The sequence below is a fragment of the Hemitrygon akajei genome, chromosome 29, assembly GCF_048418815.1.
Source record: "Hemitrygon akajei chromosome 29, sHemAka1.3, whole genome shotgun sequence".
In the NCBI taxonomy this organism is placed as follows: Eukaryota; Metazoa; Chordata; class Chondrichthyes; order Myliobatiformes; family Dasyatidae; genus Hemitrygon; species Hemitrygon akajei.
The window spans coordinates 50,710,785-50,731,305 of record NC_133152.1 but is presented as its reverse complement, the minus strand read 5'-3'; the positions used below and the strand labels follow the sequence as shown (position 1 = coordinate 50,731,305).

The window sequence follows — 20,521 nt, the reverse complement described above, 5'->3', positions numbered from 1 at the left end:
CAGCATCGTCCGGCAGATGCTAAAGGACCTCAATCTCCTCAGGAAGTAGAGATGGCTCTGACCCTTCTTGTAGACAGCCTCAGTGTTCTTTGACCAGTCCAGTTTATTGTCAATTTGTATCCCCAGGTATTTGTAATCCTCCACCATGTCCACACCGACCCCTTGGATGGAAACAGGGGTCACCGGTGCCTTAGCCCTCCTCAGGTCCACTACCAGCTCCTTAGTCTTTTTCACATTAAGCTGCAGATGGTTCTGCTCACACCATGTGACAAAGTTTCCCACTGTAGCCCTGTACTCAGCCTCATCCCCCTTGCTGATGCATCCAACTATGGCAGAGTCATCAGAAAACTTCTGAAGATGGCGAGACTCTGTGCAGTAGTTGAAGTCCGAGGTGTAGATGGTGAAGAGAAAGGGAGACAGGACAGTCCTCTGTGGAGCCCCAGTGCTGCTGACCACTCTGTCTGACACACAGTGTTGCAAGCGTACGTACTGTGGTCTGCCAGTCAGGTAATCAATAATCCATGACACCAGGGAAGCATCCACCTGCATCACTGTCAGCTTCTCACCCAGCAGAGCAGGGTGGATGGTGTTGAACGCACTGGAGAAGTCAAAAAACATGACCCTCACAGTGCTCATTGGCTTGTCCAGGTGGGCATAGACACGGTTCAGCAGGTAGACGATGGCATCCTCAACTCCTAGTCGGGGCTGGTAGGTGAACTGGAGGGGGTCTAAGTGTGGCCTAACCATAGGCTGGAGCTGCTCTAGAACAAGTCTCTCCGGGGTCTTCATGATGTGGGAGGTCAATGCCACTCAGGCTCAGGTTGAAGACATGGTGAAGTACTCCACATAGCTGGGGGGCACCGGCTTTGAGCACCCTGGTCACTGTTAACATGTTTGCCAAGATTCTACAGTCTTTGAATGGAGAACTGTTGCACCCGGACAATCTGATTTACTACGGTTCCTACTATGCTATGTGCAGGACAAAATAAACAGTGCTCAAAAACTGAAGAGAGTGTAGAATCCTCACTGAGCCACACTGGTGATTGAACTGGATAATCCTAAAATTGGCCACAACAATCCTATTAGCTTGTGCCATGAAAGTGCACATGATGCATTAACCCTTGATACAGATGCTAGGAATCCAGAGAAACACACACAATGCTGGGTGAACTCAGCAGGCCAGGCAGCATCAATGGAGAAGAATAAACAGTTGATGTTTCAAGTCAAGTTATCTATTTGGGTCTCAGTCCAAAACATCGACTGTTTATTCCTCTCCGTTGATGCTGCCTGACCTGCTGAGTTTTTCCAGCATTTTGCATTAACCCCTCACTGCTTGTAGATTTTTGGGATTTCTGAGTCAGACCAGTGCTTTTCAAAGAATAGCTACAGGCAGCAGCAGCACAGTGAAAAGCAAAAATTGGGAAAGAACAGCTTGAGTGAGAGAGCTAAAAAGGACACAGGAAGTAAAAAAAATTACCATATCAGCACCAATTAACATTTGAATGATTGAGAAATGAGCATAAATTAAACTTCCATAAGTTAAGAATTTCTATGGAATTTGCTATTAGTTACCATATGTGGCTTGAGAACGTTATTTCCTCATATTACAGTAACTCAAACTTCGGCTGGTGTTGTTTTGTGGGGTGCCATCTCTCAGTGAAAAATGAAAGTAGATATATGTTTCTTAAGTGCTTTATATGCATAGACTATATACTATATACATATATTTATATACATATACTATATACTAAGAAAAACATTTCACTAACTGACGCTAAATAATACCAGATGTACTTGTTCCGACTTACGTACAAATCTGACTTAAAAGACAGACTCAGGAACGGAACTCGTTCATAACCCAGGGACTGCCTGTATTTAAATGAAATATAGAACAAATTAGAACTACCAACATTACTACAGTACTGTGGCGACCCACTTCCTAGCGCACTCGAACTGGCTCACAAATAGCCAGCGCGCCGGCACAAAGGCCAGTCCCAAAAGGGCACCAGGTCTGCTTCACCAACAAAGGGAAAAGCCTGTGGGGGATTGTGAGTACGTGCCCCTTACAGCATCCGCGCCCGGGGAAGGCGGGATCAGGGAGGCTTTAAAGCAAGGCTGTGAAGTTCGAATAAAATCTTCTTTAACTGCAGTTTACCGACTCCGTGTCATTATTTCAGCGCTGCGTGTAGCACACCGCTACAGTACAAAGAAACTGTGCATTTGTTTGTAATAGTTACCAGTAGAGGAATTCATCGAGTGTATACTGGTGTGTTCTTTTGATTGACTTTAAATGAACAAAGTCAGTCCACAGACCTAGTGCAGATAATGGACTGACTTCATTGCCTTCCTGCATGAAGTAATGTCGTTAGCCAACAATAAATTTCCTGATACCTATATCCATTGGCTGCACCAAGAATATTATCTTGGCAGACAGAAATTCCAGAAGAATATTTCTCAAATATTCTACATTAGAGTGTGCAGTATGATTGTCAACAAGCAGAGGAATTTTGCTTGTAGCTCTGTATCCCAATTCATTAGTCATTTCTTAAAAATTTCGTAAGTCATCCACGCATTCTTATTAGCATAGAACCCAATTGGTAAACTATCCGTTCTTCGCCTCTTAAAGCTCTGAGGTTTAATGCTTTTCCCCAGTAATCAACAGTTTTTTTAAATCAGTTCCTGACATATTTGAACAATGCAACACAGCTTTGCAATCCTTTGCTTTCTTTGACCCTGATAGTGTTGCATGTTTGTATCAAAGGAAACCATCTGCTGTGGCACGATTAAAAAAAGGCCTGTCTCATCAGCATTTCGGCACATCAGTTACTTCTGCCAGCTGAGTGGTGTATGGCGGATAGCTTTCAATTCCGTCTATTAGGGTAATTTTTTCAGCTGGTGTCAAATCTTCTCATGGCATCTTGGCAAGGAACTCAAGTACAAAATGATCAAAAACATCTCTTCTTTTTGAATCAGCGTCTGTTGTTCCAAATGCATAACATAACACAAGCACACACATCTGTCTGCACCGTGTAGTGTCTAATGGCTACACAAGTGCATGTGACTGATGGTCTCATGTCCCAATTAAGCAGCATAGTGTCCCAAATAAACAAAGGGAATCCTGGCTATTTTCTTGATTTGTTTTTGTCTTTTGAAGGCTGTCCCAAATAAATGGCTGCCCTGGTTATCTGATGACCCAATTAACCAGAATCCACTTATCAGTAGTGATATTCACTATCTCCTCCAGTGTACCTGGGTAATCTGAGGAAGGGAGTGTTTGAAGATCAAGACCACACATCTATCACAAAGCTCATGCTCCACAGGGTAGCAGTGGTTCACTGCACCCCTGTATGTTTCTGTGGCATGGACGATATGCAGCAAGAAAATCATAGCAAGACAAGTCTCTGCATTCCCTCCAAATAAGCAAACCAACATCAGCTTCCTTTCCTAGGCCTGATGGATGGCCATATTATTTGCAGGACCTGAAACAAATTGTTTTGAGTTAAGTGACAGTAAGCATTTACCAGGTGGACAGACAAAAAAGTTCAAAGAAAATTTATTATCAAAGTACACATATGTCACCATATACGACCCTGAGATACATTTTCTTGCAGGCATTCACAGTACAAAGAAACCCAATAGAATCAATAAAAAATTACACACAGACAACCAATGTGCAAGAGACAACAAATTGTGCAAATACAACAAAAAAGAAAAAATCTAAATAATAAATATTGAGAATGTGATTTACAGAGTCTTTGAAAGGGAAGTCATAAGTTGTGGAATCAATTTAGTATTGGAGTGAGTGTAGTTAGCCACTCTGGTTCAGGGGTCTGATGGCTGAGGGATAAAAGAAGCTTGTTATAAAATTGTGAAGACTTACTGATTAATGGGCATCCCAGATTTGAATTTGCTCGATATGGGGAAGGAATATTGAAGTGTGCATGCAGAGCCTCATGTTCATGAATTAAGAACACACTGTCATTGGAAGATTGAACACATCAGCCGTCAACCCGTGTACCCACCTGCCCAATTACAAACATCCTGCCAGAGTTGAGGCTGAGTCTCTGAGGTTTACATTAGCCTTATCGTCCACCTCGGAACCACAGAGCTGGAGCTTAACCAAGTCATCCACAATTCCAGGGGGCTGCAAAAAATAGGGTGTATCCATGATAGTGCTTATGCATACAGCGTCTCTGAATACATGGCATCGCTGAAATACTATTTCTGCTCAGAAGTAATAATGGTTCTCAGGTAGCGTTTTTTTTTGGCAAAAATGCATTCGAATTGATTCTTTGAGAGCAGAATAAGCATTGTGATTCCTTGTCACTTTTCCAATGCAGATTTTTGTTTTATTGCAGGCTTTAGAGTATCCAAACACTGCACCTTGATGACGGGCACAACATGTAATCCCTGTACAAGTGGAGAGTATATGGAGCATCCAAATGGACTAGAGAAATGTTTTAAGTGTAAAATATGCGATGCAGGTATTTATTATAATATTGATTGAAGTTATGCTGATTTTATCAACCCATCAGGGTTTTCTGAAATTCATTTACAAAGTATTACTGACACCACTTGCTGCTATTGTACCAAACAATGTCATGACTGCATCGTAGTGAAAACCTGAGCTTAACTTCAAACCTGATGTGCCATTTTCTGCCATCAGATTCTTGCTGTAGGACAAATTATGATGAGCTTAAATCTCAGTGAAAATATCCCGGGGCAGAAGTTGCTTCACTTTCTTTCCGGGATTTTAAAACAGCATCTCTTGTCACCCTGTTTTTGTGAAAGTTGACATGTTTTGATCTGTCATATTTTAGCCCAGCTGAGTTGAGCCATGAAACCAGTTGTCAAAAGGGCATATTGCCTAATATAAGCAGCATTGATCAGGCTACAGGTGAGCCTTCACCTAAAGAATGAATACACTAAGAATATGGAGTTGGGAGAGTGCTCACAAGAGTTACTAGGAGCTGGGCAAGGTGGTGGAAAACAGAACTAGCAGGAGGCATGATCTTTGTACAAGGGAGCCACTGCACCTTTTCTGGACTACAGACATACTCTTGGCAGTGGGAGTTGCCAGGAAGATCTCTGCATGGACATGAATGCCTGTACTTGAGAAATCTTCAACCCATGCCTCTTCCTCCTACAGGTTGAAGGAAAATTGGCTGAAATTTCTCTCCTTTAGTTTGGCTTTGTGTGACCTGGGTAATAATTCAACGAACAACTCAATCTGAGATGGGGCAGCAGTCAATGATGGCAACATGGAATGACTTTGAGTGCACAAAGCAAAGAATGATCTCCAGAAGTAGTGAATGCAATATATGGAGACAATAGTTGAGGTTGCAGCAGCTCATTGATGTTATTGAGGATAGTGCAATTTCAGCCCAATACATCAGTGGTCCCCAACCACCGAGCTGCGGACCGGATTCAGGCCACGAGGAAACGATATGATTTGGTGATATGAGTCAGCTGCACCTTTCCTCATTCCATCACGCCCACTGTTGAACTTGAATGCACACGAGGTCATTACCCACTCGAGGGCATCAGTCGGTCATTAACCTACAACTACTCGATGAGTAAAAAACAAATGTCACTTGAGAGTTTCTTTGGAAGAGGTGGTAGGGGACATAAAAGGCCTAATGATAATGATAACGCAGAGACAGCTGAGGCCAAGACTACAAAAAAAAGAAAGCTTCCTTCAACAGGAAATACGATGAGTCGTACATAAAATATGGCTTTAATGTGACCGGTGACTCGCACGCTCCAAGCCCCCTGTGTGTGATATGTGGGGACAAGCTGTCTAATGAGGCAATGAAGCCCTCAAAACTGCTTCGGCACCTTGAGTCCAAGCACCCTGCACTTAAAGACAAACCCATTGAGTTTTTTAAGCAGAAGAAAACGTGAGCAATCGGGACAGAGGCAAGTGCTGAGAGCCACCGCTTCCACAAATGCTGCTGCTCTGAGAGCATCGTACTTTGTGGCTAGCCGTATCGCTAAGGCTAAGAAGCCTTTCACTGTTGGTGAAGAATTGATTCTACCTGCTGCCAGGGACATGTGCCGTGAACTGTTGGGAGAAGCTGCAGCTAACAAGATGGCACAGGTTTCTCTTTCAGCTACCACAGTTTCAAGGAGAATCGATAACATAGTGGAGGACATCGAAGCACAGCTATTGGAACAGCTTAATGAGTCACCATGCTATGCTATCCAGGTTGATGAGTCTACCGAAGTCAACAACAAGACAGTACTGCTGGTTTATGTGCGATATATATCTCAAGACGATGTGCACGACGATACGTTGTGTGCACTGCCGCTGCCAACTAACACAACTAGGGTAGAACTATTCAAGTCTTTGAATGACTACATGTCAGGCAAACTGGACTGGTCATTCTGGGTTGGAATATGCAGCTATGACTGGATGGCTGTCTGGTTTCACCACCCGAGTCAAAGAGGTTGCTCCTGAATGCCAGTCTACACACTGTGTCATACAAAGGGAAATGCTGGCTAGCCGAAAAATGTCACCCGATCTTAACAGCCTATTGAGTGACGTTGTTGAAGTTATCAATCACATCAAAGCAAAAGCCCTTAACTCACGTCTGTTTGAGCAGCTGTGCGAGGAAATGGATGCAGAGCACAAACGCCTTCTCTTCTTCACTGAAGTCAGGTGGCTATCAAGGGGGAGAGCCCTGGCCAGGGTTTTTGAGTTAAGAGAGCCGCTGCAGAGATTTCTTTCAGAAAAAAATCACCACTGGCAGCACACTTCAGTGATGAGGAATGGATATAAAACTCACTTATCTGTGTGACATCTTCAACCTGCTCAATGAACTCAATTTGTCACTTCAGGGGAGAATGACAACTGTCTTCAAGTTGGCAGGTAAAGTGTCTGCTTTCAAAGCCAAACTGGAACTGTGGGGACGGCGAGAGGACAGGGGCATATTTGACATGTTCCCAACATTAGCTGGGATTTTGGGAGAGACTGAGGCTGCACCGTCCTTCTCACAGCTGGTGTGCAATCACCTATCTTTGCTGTCAACAGAATTCGCGTGTTACTTCCCAACCGCAAATGATCCAAGGTGTGCAAAGGAATGGGTCCGTGACCCATTTGTGAATGTCCCTGGTGAATCATCCATGTCAGCGTGGGAAGAAGATCAACTCCTCGAGCTTGCAAATGACGGTGGGCTGAAAAGTATGTTTGACATAACATCTCTGCCAGCATTCTGGATCAAAGTCAAGGCTGAATATCCTGAGACAGCCACAAAAGCACTGAAAACGTTGCTTCCATTTCCAACATCATATCTCTGAGAAGTGGGGTTTTCTGCAATGAATGCAACAAAAACTAAATTGTGAAATAGACTGGACATAAGGAACCCTGTTCAAGTATTGCTGTCTCCCATCACCCTTCGATGGGACCGTCTTGTTGCAGGGAAAGAAGCCCAGGGCTCCCACTGATTCAGCGATATTGGTGTGTTGCAATGATTTTATATGTTTAAACGAGGAAAATATGCGCTGTGTGTTTAATATCCAAACGTTACTTAAAAAGTTATGATTCTATTGACTTATAAGTGACTTATCACTAAATTCATACGAGGAAAATATGCGGTGTTTTTAATATCAAATTCAATAGATAAACCCTATTAGAAATGAAATTGAGTGTATTAGCTGCTTACAAGTGACTTATAATTGACTTATCACCTATATTCCGGTCGTGATTAACACTCCCCACCCCCCATCGGCCGGTCAGCAAGAATATTGTCAATATTAAACCAGTCCATGTTGCAAGAAAGGCTGGTGGCCCCTGTATTAAACGGTATAATTTCAGAGAAATGATTAGTAAAACTTGGTTGTTCTCTGAGGAAATAACTCATTTTACACAACAATGAATTTCAACATCTCCAGTGGAATTACAACTGCTGTCATTTCGAATAGTTAACTCTAGGAAAACAGTGGTACTAGAAGTCAACATTCCAGTCCAAAGATTAGGAGTTAAACTTCTATACAGGAAAGAACGTTTCTCCTTTCCCAGGTGCCAAAACCTCTTTTTCATCAATGAAACAGGTCTTACTCTTGCAAAAAGCCATCTTGATATATTGACCAGTCACTGCTGGCAGGAAGGCATAGCCTTGACATACATTTAGAGTCATAGAGTTGTACAGCACATGGTCTATGCTGGCCATCATGCCAATCAAGTTCCATTTACATGCATTAATTTCATATCCATACATACTTGTTCATTCAAATATGTTCAGATTCCTCTTAAATGTTGTTACTGTTCCTGCCCCCACAACCACCTCCCTCATGCAAATATACACATGCTCTTTAGTTTTAGATACTCTTACCAGAGAAAGGAGACACTGGCTATCTACCCTATCAACTATCGCTGATATGTATCATGGAATTTGTTGCTTTGCAGCAGAAGAATAGCGCATTGCATTAAAACAAATCCTATGCATTGCAATAAGAAATAAAAACAAAGTACTACAAAAAGAGAGCAAAAAAAGTAAGGTAGAGTTCATGAGTTCATAGACCACTCAGCAATTAGAGGTGAAGAAGCTGCTTCTAAAACATTTGAGTGAAGCTCTTCAGGCTCCTGTACCTTCTTCCTGGTGGTAGTAATGAGAAGAGGGTATGTCCTGAGTGATAGGGATCCTTAAAGGTGGATGCTGCCTTTTTGAGCTACCGCCTTTTGAAGATATGTCTAATGCTGTGAAGGCTAGTGCCCATGATGGAATTGGCTGAGTTTACAACTCTCTGCAGCTTTTTTTAAAAATCTGTGCATTAGTGCCTCCATATATCTATATTATTCGGCTGTCAGCCTTCTTCGCTCCAAAGAAAACAGACCTAGCCTCTCCAATCTTATCTGATAACTTAAGCCTTCCCATCAAGGTCACACCCTTGTAAATGTTTCCTGTGCCATCTCCAGCATAATTATATTCTTCCTAGTGTCTGGTAACTAGAACTGCATTCAGTATTCCAAGTGCAGTCTGTCTACTATTTTGTACGACTGTAACACAGCATCTCAACTCTTGCACTTGAAGCCTCAGCTTTCTTCAGCACCCTGTTTATCTGTGTTCTCGTTTTCAAGAAACTGTGTACTTGTATTCCCCCAGGTTTCTCTCTTCAACAGGATTCCTCAAAGCCCTACCATTCACTGTGTAAGCCTTGTTTCAACTTCACAAAGTCCACCACTTTCCAGTTGTCCAAGTTAAATTCCATCTGCTATCCCCTTCCCATCTTCCCAGTTGTTCTATGTCCTGTTGTAAACTTAGACGATCCCTCTTCAGTGTTCGCCACCCGTCCCAGTTTTGATATCGACTGCGAACTTACCAGTGGTGCCGCCTGCATTTTCATTCGTATCTTTAATATGCATGATACCCAGCAACAATCACTTTCATGCCCCACTGCGCGCAGGCCTCTAATCTGGAAAACAATATTCCCCAGTCAGTTTTATATCTGTTTGGGTTCTTCACCCAAATCCTATATGTTCTGGCCTTCTGTACCATCTTACCATACAGGACCTGATCAAAAGCTTTATTAAAGTCTTTGTAGGCGACATCTACCACTCTGCTCTTATCAATCCTCTGAAGACAGCTGGACTTTGCACAGCCATACTCATATCATTCTATATACAGGCAGTCCCCGGGTTACGTACGAGTTCCGTTCCTGAGTCCGTCTTTAAGTCGGATTTGTACGGAAGTCGGACCAAGTACATCCGGTATTATTTAGCTTCAGTAAGTCAAATGTTTGTCTTAGTATATAGTATATATTTTACCTTTCTAAGCATATAAAACACTTAAGAAACGTATGTATTCCAATAATTAAACCACTGCGTTGCTTAGTAATAATTGTAGCTTTCATCGGGGCAGCACCTTTCACGTGCTCCATTATTTTCACTTTATCCATTATCCTTTAAAATTGTTCCAATTGTTGACCGACTGTAGCCTAACACTTTTCCAATGACCCATGGCGTTTCACCTCTTTCCAAACACTATTATTTCCATTTTATTTACAATCGCAATCACTTCCCATCAATGGAGCAGAAACACTGCGGGCGGCAGGTCCCGACCTGCGCCAGCTCCCGAAGTCCGCTGGGTTAGGACCACCACACTGAATTCCCCGGGTCCTAATATGCACCACACTGAGACAGGTTAAATGGTACAAGTGGGGTCTGTGCTGGGTTTGGGTATTAGATCCTCCACAATATTCCGTGTGGGAATTTAAACTGGTGGTGTCAGTGGTTTTTTTTACGAGGTCGAGTTGCGAGCTCAACATCAACCCGGCATGGATGGTACGGGAGTCACTGAATCAACATCAACCCGGCACGGGAGTGATCTGTCACTAAATCGAACTGAGGAACCTCCGTTCTCTAGCCCGGTGCTGATCTGACTGCGCCACCAGCCGACCGGAACAGGGGAGGGGGGTCAGGGTGAATCTTACTAAGAAAAATTTAAGCCAAATACAAAGTTAAACACTCAACACTGTGTCAACGGCAATGACTTAAAATGGCAGACGGCGTCGCGATCTGACTTAAAATGTCGGACGGTGTTCTTCTTCCTCGGTTCATAAGTATGAGTTGTCCGTAAGTCGGACGTTCGTAACTCGGGGACTGCCTGTATGCACAGTAGAGAGCATCGTAACAAACTGCATCACTGCATGGCATGGAAACAGCACTGTCGTGGACGGGAAGACTTTACAACAGGTAGTCAAAACTGCCCAATGCATCACTGGCACCAGTCTGTTCACCAACAAGGATATAAATACACAAAGGTGCAAGGAAAGAGCCAGTAACATGAAGGATCCCACCCACCCTACTCATGGACTGTTAGTCCCACTCCCATCAGGGAGGAGGCTACATAGCATCCACACCAGGACCACCAGACTCAAAAAGCAGTAAGGTTGATCAACACCTTTACCCACTCGCCTTCCCTCCACATCCCCAACTACCACTGCTTATCATTTTGTTATGTACAGACACTCCGGATTAGACTATATGCCCTATCTATGTGTCTCATAATTTTATAAACCTCTATCACATCTCCACTGAGTATTAAGTATTCCAGGGAAAACAATCCCAAGTTTGTCCAACTTCTTCTTAAACAGTGCCTATAAAAAGTATTCAACCCCCCCCCCCCGGGAAGTTTTCATATTTTTATTATTTTTCAATACTGAATCTCAGTGGATTTAATGTGGCTTTTTTGACACTGATCAACAGAAAAAGACTCTTTACTGTCAAAATGAAAACAGATCTCTACAAAGTGATCTAAATTAATTACAAATATAAAACACAAAATAATTGATTGCATAAGTATTCACCCCCATTTAATATGACACACCAGATCGTCACTGGTGCTACCTATTGGTTTTAGAAGTCACATAATTAGTTAAATGGAGACCTGTGTGCAGTCAAAGTGTTTCAATTGATTGTAGTAAAAACACACCTGTATCTGGAAGGTCCAGATGTTGGTGAGTCAGTATCCTGGCAAAAACTACACCATGAAGACACAAGAACACTCCATGCAACTTTGCAAAAAAGTTCTTGAAAAGCATAAGTCAGGAGATAGATGCAAGAAAATTTCCAAGTCACCTAATATCCCTTGGAGTACAGTTAAGACAATCTATGGAATGGAAAGAATATGGCAGAGCTGTAAATCTGCCTAGAGCTGAGTGACTGTACAAGAAGGGGACGAGTGAGGGAGGCCACCAAGAGATGTGTGACAACCTTGGAGGAGTTACAAGCTTCAGTGGCTGAGATACGAGAGACTGCGCATTCAACAACTGTTGCCCAGGTTCTTCACCAATCGCAGCTTTATGGGAGAGTGGCAAAGAGAAAGCCATTGTTGGAAACAAAAGCTCACATGAAATCTCGGTTAGAGTTTGCCAGAAGACGTGGGAGACTTTGAAGTCAGCTGGAAAAAGGTTCTATGGTCTGATGAAACCAAAATTGAGCTTTTTGGCCATCAGACTAAACGCTATGTTTGGCGTAAGCCTAACACCGCACATCATCAAAAACAAACCCCCCTACTGTGAAGCATGGTGGTGGCTGCATCATGCAGTGGGAATGCTTCACTGCTGCAGGCCCTGGAAGGCTTGTGAAAGTAGAGGGTAAAATGAATGCAGCAAAATACAGGGAAATCCTGTAGGAAAAGCTGCTGCAGTCTGCAGGAGAACTGCAACTTAGGAGAAGAATTGTTTTCAGCAAGACAATGACCTGAAACATAAAGCCAAAGCTACACCGGAAAGGCGTAAAAAGAACAAATTTAATGTCCTGAAGTGGCCAAGTCAGAGTCCAGCCCACAATCCAATTGAGAATTTGTGGCTGGTACTTCAAAAAAGCTGTTCACTCACAATCCTCCTGCAATCTGACAGAGCTTGAGCAGTTTTGTAAAGAAGAATGGGGAAAAATGCAATGTCCAGATATGTAAAGCTGATAGAGACCAATCCATACAGACTCAAGGCTGCAGTTGCTGCCAAAGGAGTATCCACTAAATACTGACTTGAACGGGGTGAATACTTACGCAATTATTTTGTGCTTTATATTTGTAATTAATTTAGGTCACTTTGTAGAGATCTGTTTTCACTTTGACACAAAAGCGTCTTCTTCTGTTGATCAGTGTAAAATAGCCAAATTAAATCCACTGAGATTCAATGTTGTAAAAACATGAAAACTTCCAAGGGGGGTGAATACTTTTTATAGGCACTGTAGATATGATTCTCCAATCCAGGCAGCATTGTGATGAACCTCTTCTGGACCTTCTCCAAATCTTCCACATACTGCCTGTAATGTGGGATTCAGAATTCCACACTATATTCCAAATATGGCTTCACAAATGTTTTTTTATGTGTACAACATGACTTTATGACTGTTGTGCTCGATGCCTTAACTGATTAAGGCAAGCATGCCATATGGCCTTCTTTACCATCCTATCTACCTGCGTGGTCATTTTCGGGGACCTGTGGACTTCCACCTCAATATCCATCTATTGGTAATTGCTCTTAAGTATCCTGCCTTTTACTGCATACTTTCCCCCTTTCCATTGACGTACATTTTAGGGACAGCTTCTTCCCCTTGGCCATTAAATTTATGAATGGTTGATGAATGCATGAATGCTACCTCACTGTTTTGTTCTCTTGATATACTATTTATTTAGTTTTTGTATATTCTTATGGTAATTTATAGTATTTTTTATGTATTGTACTGTACTATTGCCACAAGACAACATATTTCAAGACATGCCAATGTTACAAATATGATTCTGACCTCCCAAAGTGCAACGCCTGAGAATTGCTTGGATTAAACTCCATCTGCCATTTTTTTCCAGCTGATCTATATCTTATTGTATCCTTTAACAACCTACTTCACCATCCACAATTCCCCCATTTTTATGTCAGCCATTTAAATTGATTATAATGTGTAAGGAATGGACTTATACTGTTGCCTGAAAGCTGTGAAGATTAGATTCTCTTATCAGATTTAACGGAGAATGATTGAGAAATTGACAAGAAAAAGGCAAGCAGAATACTAGACCAATACAGTCAGAAGCAGAAAATAACATAAAATGGCAAATGATAATCTGGTTCATGTGCATGCCTTTTTCTTACATGTTGACCCAACACACCACAGCAGTGTAAATATAGATGGTGAATAACGTCAATCTTTGTGATCCTTGAGACACGATATATTGGTGAATATGGAAGTGTTAGAGAAATTGATATTCTGTACCTGCTTTCAGAGAGGAAAACACAGAAAACTCCCAGTAATAGTGATGAATGTTCGTCTGGGGTGAATAGGGAGCTGAAATAGATTAATGAAACATAGCAGTGGAGAAATTAATGACACTGATAACCAACAAATCATTAGGATCTGATGACCTACATTCCACATTACTGTTTTAAAGAGTTGTCTATAGATGTAGTGGGTGCACTGGTTGTCACAGAGACCAGGTAGCACAGAATGAGTCAATCAGGAAATGTTAGAACCTGTTAAAAGGAAATGGTAACAGGAAGCAGTAATAGGACGGGATTGACTCTCACGCAACAGATCAGCTCATTCTGAGGATCAGAATCAGGTTTATTATCACTGGCATACATCTTGAAATTTGTTGTTATGCAGCTGCTTAATATTTATAGCAATTCCTATTTCAATTTTCCAACATCTGCAATTTTTGCTTTTTGAGTGATTTGTTAAGTTTGCTACTGATACAAAGCAGGTTGCAATGTGAGTTCATGGGAGAATATGGACAGGATAAGTGAATGGGTGACATATGGTAGATGGAATATTAAGTTCTTTATCCACTTTGATTAATAATGGCAGAATGGTGTGCTTGCAGAGCTCTAATGGGATTGTACCTGGATGTTGTGTACACGTCTGGTATCTTGGCCTAAAGATGGACATATTTTTGATAGAGGAGGACAAGAAGAATTCCTGGGATAAGGAATTGTCTCATAAGGAAAGATTAACTGGATCATATTATTGTAGACTCTACAACCCAACCTTTTTTATGCCATAGACCCCTATTATTAACTGAGGGGCCCATGGATGCTTGGTTGGGAAACCTTGTTCTGGAGTTTAGAAGAAGCATGAGAGATGATCACACAACACTTTAAAAATTCTTAGTGGGATTAACAGGAATAATATTTTCCCTGGCTGGGATTATCAGGAACATGGGGTCACAGTCTCAGAGTAAGAGCACAGCTACTTTGAGAGGCTCACCAGCTGTGTGTGTTTAAGACCAAGTGTGATATATTTTTAGATTTTGAGGGATATGAGCTAATTACAAGAGAGAGGTTTTGAGCTACAAGATCTTTTTGAATGGTGGCACAGACACAAGGGATTTAGCAGCCAAATCCTGATTTAGTCTTCTGTCTAACTTCAGACAGAAAGCAGTATACTTTAATTCATCGTGGATCTCATAAATGTTTTTGTATTTACAGAGTTGGGACTTCAAGTTAAACAGGATTGTACTTCCAGTCGCAATACGATATGTGAGCCCAGGGAAGGGTATTATTGCATTGACGGCTGTCAGATGGCCAGAAAGCACAAAGCATGCCCACCTGGTAAAGGAGTTAAAGAGAAAGGTAGGTTGATGGAGTGTCATTACTAAGTGCTGTGCCCTGGGCAGGACAGGGGAAATTGAAATCACTGGCACCAACTGGAGTTTGCTCTGAGGATGGCTGCCTGAGGCCCCCTACTGGCAACGGCAGCTTGCTGTTAGTTCTTTGAGTGTAACTGGAATGGTCTTTGGATTTGTATTTTAAGAAGCTAATTCATCCCACTTCCCATTTTACCCACTATTGGCCAGTCTTGAGTTTTAGCCACCGAGCCTGAAGCCTCAGTCGATCAGAGTTGACCATGGATATTGTGTCCTAGCTGTCTAGGTATACAAGCCTGGGCAGTACAACATGGAGAGCAAGCTGTTGTCCATGTAGCAAGCTCCACATCTCCATGCATCTGATGAATCTAAAGGAACGGCAGAGACTGATACAGTTTGGTACCAGCAGCATCACAGGAGTTGCCAGTCAGCATTGAACTTAACGTTGGACTGCCCTAAGTGCTCCAGCACTGGATTTACTCCCGAGGCCTTCCCCATGACTGGGTATGGTCACAAAGCAGTGGAAGCTTGAGATCAGAGTTTTCCTTCTCCTAGATTAGCTGCCAGTCTTGGCTGACTAGCGCCATCTGCTCTAAGCGACTGGATTTAAATTGCCTATAACCTGCCTTTGCACCTTCTGTTAGTAGAAACAGTTCTGCTAGTTTTAGTAACTAAATCACACGTGAAGGCCAGGAGCTAGACTTGGTTTTCAGAGGCTTTTTGGTTCACACAGCATTGGGAGCATTTAATAGGTAGTGGGAGTTTGTCCCCATTACCACCCCTGGCTATAACAACCTTAGGGAACCAACCTTCAGCCTCTATTGCCCATCTTATTGCATGACTGCGTGCTCCTGACCACAGAAAGTCTGAGGTTCTGCTCCAGTTCTTTGTTAAACAGCTTGATGTAAGACCATAAGACATAAGAGGTAAGAGCAGAATTAGGCCATTTGGCCGAGCGGGTCTGCTCCACTATTCCATCATGGTTGATTTATTATCCCATTCTCCTGCCTTCTCCCTGTAGCTTTCAATGCCCTTACTAAACAAAGACCTATTAAATATACCCAATGACTTGGCCTCCAGAGTCATCTGTGACAATGAATTCCATGGATTTACCACCCTCTGGCTAAACAAATTCCTCCTCATCTCTGATATCATTAGTATTTTGGTAGTGCTTTATCTGGCCTCTTCTCATGCTGCTATTCCTAAGTCTGAGCAAATTCTTCAGCTGACAGAGGCCCACACACTAATCCACCATGAGGAAAGGAATACACGATAATTTATTCCTCTCCTGTGCTGCTCGGAGTTGGGAGTGTTATTTGTACAGTGGTGTGACCGAGAAGCATGGGTATATTTGTAGACCCTAGTAATTGACTGACGGTATTTGTGGATGTTAAAACGGGTTCAAAAATTCTGTTCTTAAACACTGAGAACTACTCAGTGAAGTGGATTCTTTGATATTTTCAACATGCTGCAGGTGACAACTTCATAACAGTTGAAAGTGGAATTGCACATTTATTTAACTATTTGAAGAGGAATGTGGAAAGAAGTAACAAGATATCTCTGACACTGGTATTACAGCTTTATAAGTTACCCACAATAACATTAATTGTGTGTTTCAGGAACACCTTTCAAAGATACAGTGTGTGAGAAATGTCCTGACGGAACATTTTCAAGTGAAGCTTCAACAACTGAAGAGTGTAAGAACTGGACAGTGTAAGTACCTCAGACTCCACGGTGTCCATGTCCAGAAAGTACCACCTCTTGTTGATTTTTCTCAATACCTCCTTTCTTTTTGCCCCAAACCACCAGGGAAGAGGCGACACAGTGACCATGCCAGGACCACTAGACTCAAGAACAGTTATTTCCCCCAAGCTGTCAGTCTGATCAACACCTCCCCACATTAACCCAACCCACCACTCCCCACACTACTACATACACGTCACCCAGCATCACTTTATGTACGTATAATCAGTCTGTGTGTTTTGTAGGATTGCTTTTATATTTATTGTGTTTTTATTTCTTTATTATGTTCTTTAAGAACGTAAGAGGAGAATTAGATAAATCGGTCTATCAAGTCTGCTCTTCCAGTCAGTCATGGCTGATTTATTATCCCCTGCAACCCAATTCTCCCCAAAACCTACCACATGACCATAAGGCATTGAGGCAGAATTTATGCCTGTTGTTTTTTTTTCAAGCTACTTCGAATCTGGAGTAACAATCATTTTGTTCTCTTTTCACAAACGAGAAAATCTGCAGATGCTGGAACTCTAAGCAACACACAAAATGCTGGAGAAACTCAGCAGGCCAGATAGCATCTATAGAAAAGAGTATATGCGATGTTTCAGGCCGAGACCCTTCAGCAGGACTGGAGAAAAAAAGACCTCCTTCACATTTGTGCACTAAAGAATGACAATAAGCCATTTTTATTTATTTACTGAAGTACAGCGTGGAGTAGACCCTTCTGGCCCTTTGAGCTGCGCTGCCCAACGGTTTCCTATTTAATCCCAGCCTAATCACAGGACAACTTGTAATGACCGATGAACCTACCAACCGATACATCTTTGGACTGTGGGAAGAAACCAGAGCACTCGGAGGAAACCTCAGCAGTCACGAGAAGATCGTACAAACTCCTAACTGTCAGCTCAGGAATTGATCCCAAGTTGCCCCAACCTCAATCTTGAATCTTTCACAATCTGCCTTTCAGAAACAATTAATCATTTGCACTAATGTACTGTTAACAAGATAGAACTTGGTTGAAAACACTCTTCTATGTTTCTCACTTCTTTAATTAGAGGGAATTAAAGAAACTGCCTGGCCCATTGATGTACATTTGGAAAGTATTTCCCTCCTTTTGCCTTGTCCTGGGTGGGAGATCTTTCAGTGAATTGTCTCATTGTCTGGATCTTCCTTTCTGTACCCCAAATGTAAGTCTCTCATTTCAGGAATAACTGGGAGCTTTTGCACTTAGGCAGCAACTCCCAGATGAAAAAAATTAGCAGACTCATTTAATTTGGAGAGTGTGGAGTTCCTTACAGGTCTGCAAAAGATGAGAAGTACTTTTCTTCATCCTTATGTAACCACACTACAGAAACAATGCTGATCTGTCTTTGTACTAATTGTGTTCATTCCAGTAAACCCTGTGTGGAATGTGCTTAATTGATGTTTTTTATTGTAAATGTGGTGTCTCTGATGCTCCGTGCCTGTGATGCTGTTGCAAGTAAGTTTTACATTGTACTTGTCATAGACACTCAGTGGCCACTTTATTCCAGTACCTCTTTGCCTAATGACGACACCACTGAGAGTATGGTCATGGTTTTCTGCGGCTCTACCCGATCTACTTCAAGGTTGGATGTGTTGATTATTCAGCGATGCTCCCCTGCACATCACTGTAGTAAAACATGGTTAATTGAGTTTCTGTCAGCGTGAACCAGTCTGGCCTTTCTCCTCTGATCTCTCTCACAAGATGTTTTTTGCCCACAGAACTGCCACTCAGGTGATTTTTTTTTTGTTTTTCACACTATTCTCTGTGAACTCTAGAGACTGATTTGCATGAAAATCCCAAGAGATTGACAATTTCTGAGATGTTCAAATCACCCCGCCTGATACCAACAATCACTCCATGGTGAAAGTCACTTGGGTGACATTTCTTCATCATTCTTCCCCATTCTGAGGTTTGGTCTGAACGGCAACTGAACCTCTTGACCATGTCTGCATGCTTTTAGGCATTCAGTTGCTGCCGCATGATTGGCTGATTAGATATTTGAATTAACGAGCAGGTGTACAGATGCAGTTCAAAGTTCAAAGTAAAATTTATTGTAAGAGTACATATATGTCACCACATACAACCCCGAAATTCTTTTGTGGGCATACTGAGCAAATCTACAGACTGTAACTGTAACTAACTGTGAACATCAGGAACTGTAATCTGCCACTGTAGATATAAATAAATACCAATAAATAATGAGCATGACGTAACAAGATAAAAGAGTCCTTAACTGAGTGTAACTATCCTCTTCTGTCCAAGAGCCTGATGGTTGAGGGGTGGTAACTGTTGTTGAACATTGTGGTGTGAGCCCTGAGGCTCTTATACTTTCTGCCTGGATGGTGAGGATCTTTGATGGTGGATGCTGCTTTTCTATGACAACGTTTCATGTGGATGTGCTGAATTGTTGGGAGGGTTTTACTCGTGATGTACTGGACCGAGTCCTCTACCTTTTGTAGGATTTTCCACTCAACGGCACTGGTATTCCCATACCAGGCTGGAATTCAGCCGGTCAGCACACTCTCCACCACACATCTGCAGAAGTTTACCAAGGTTTTTGATGACACGCTGAAACTCTGCAGACTCCTGAGGAAGAAGAGGCTCTGTCATGCTTTCTTTGCAGTTGTATTTATATGAAGGTGTACCTAATAAAGTAGCCACTGAGTGTACGTATGTTTCAGTTCAGGTGATGAATGTCCACTTTAGGTATTTCTAAAAAAACCTGAAAATGAAAACATACGTATATCATACATTCTCTGCATAACTCAAGTATAATCATAGTTTACACATAACTTTGTAAACTGAATTACAAAAAATCCTTAAGTATATTTTTACAAACATAATCTACAGCAAAAAAAATGTGTTGAATTGTTGAGCAACACACAAAATGTGGGAGGAACTCAGCAGATTAAGCAGCATCTATGAAGGGGAATAAACAGTCAATATTTTGGGAATGAGATCCTTCATCTGGACTAGAAAGGAATGGGGCAGAAGTCAGAATACAAAGGTGGGAGGGGAGAGTATGATGTAAGAAGCTGGGGGATGATAGGTGGAAAAAGTAAAGGGCTGAAGGAGAAGGAATCTAATAGGAGAGGACAATGGATCATTGAAGAAAGGGGAAGCGTAGGGAACCACCTTCCCCCTCGCCTGATCTCAACTATCATTTGCTAACATGTACTCCTGCCCTCCCCGACCTTCTTCTTTTGGATTCTGCCCACTTCATTTGCAGTCTGGATGAAGGGTCTGGGCTCAAAATATCAACTGTTTATTCCCTGCCTGACGCACTGAGTTCCTGCAGCATTTTGCTGAATATTTTCAACATCTGCAGATTCATGTGCATGTGCAGATTCATAGTATCTATCGGCTGACAAAAGTTTGTTTCAGTAGATCACAGCGAGGTAGCTGCTCTGCTACTTATGAAACGCTGAGCCCGAATGAGGCTGTCTGCAAATATTTTAGCACCGGGTTCCCCACGAACATTCAGTGTGCTAGACAGGTTTAGAGGCAGTGCTCCAGGCCAGTAGCAACGGCACTTCCCGCCAGCCGCCCGAGGCCAACCGGTGATCCCCGGCGTGAGTGTATCACTGTGTTTAGGCGACTGATGACCTTGAGTGCGTTCAAGTTCAACAGTGGGCTGACAGGGAATGGAGAAAGGTGCAGCTGACTCATATTGTTT

The 20,521-nt window shown here is 42.3% G+C and overlaps 1 protein-coding gene across 3 annotated transcripts in view; it reads left to right on the top strand.

Moving 5' to 3' along the window:
- LOC140718514 (tumor necrosis factor receptor superfamily member 5-like) overlaps positions 1-20,521 on the top strand; it is a 60,173-nt gene that overhangs the window by 27,301 nt on the left and 12,351 nt on the right. For 2 of the 3 annotated variants that reach the window (XM_073032461.1, XM_073032463.1), the window contains 3 exons: positions 4,359-4,484; positions 14,926-15,069; positions 16,703-16,796. In XM_073032461.1, coding sequence (XP_072888562.1) covers positions 4,359-4,484; positions 14,926-15,069; positions 16,703-16,796 — 364 coding nt within the window. Of the gene's footprint in view, positions 1-4,358; positions 4,485-14,925; positions 15,070-16,702; positions 16,797-17,339; positions 20,510-20,521 lie in introns of those variants that run through there. The other variant, XM_073032462.1, reaches the window with a different exon arrangement.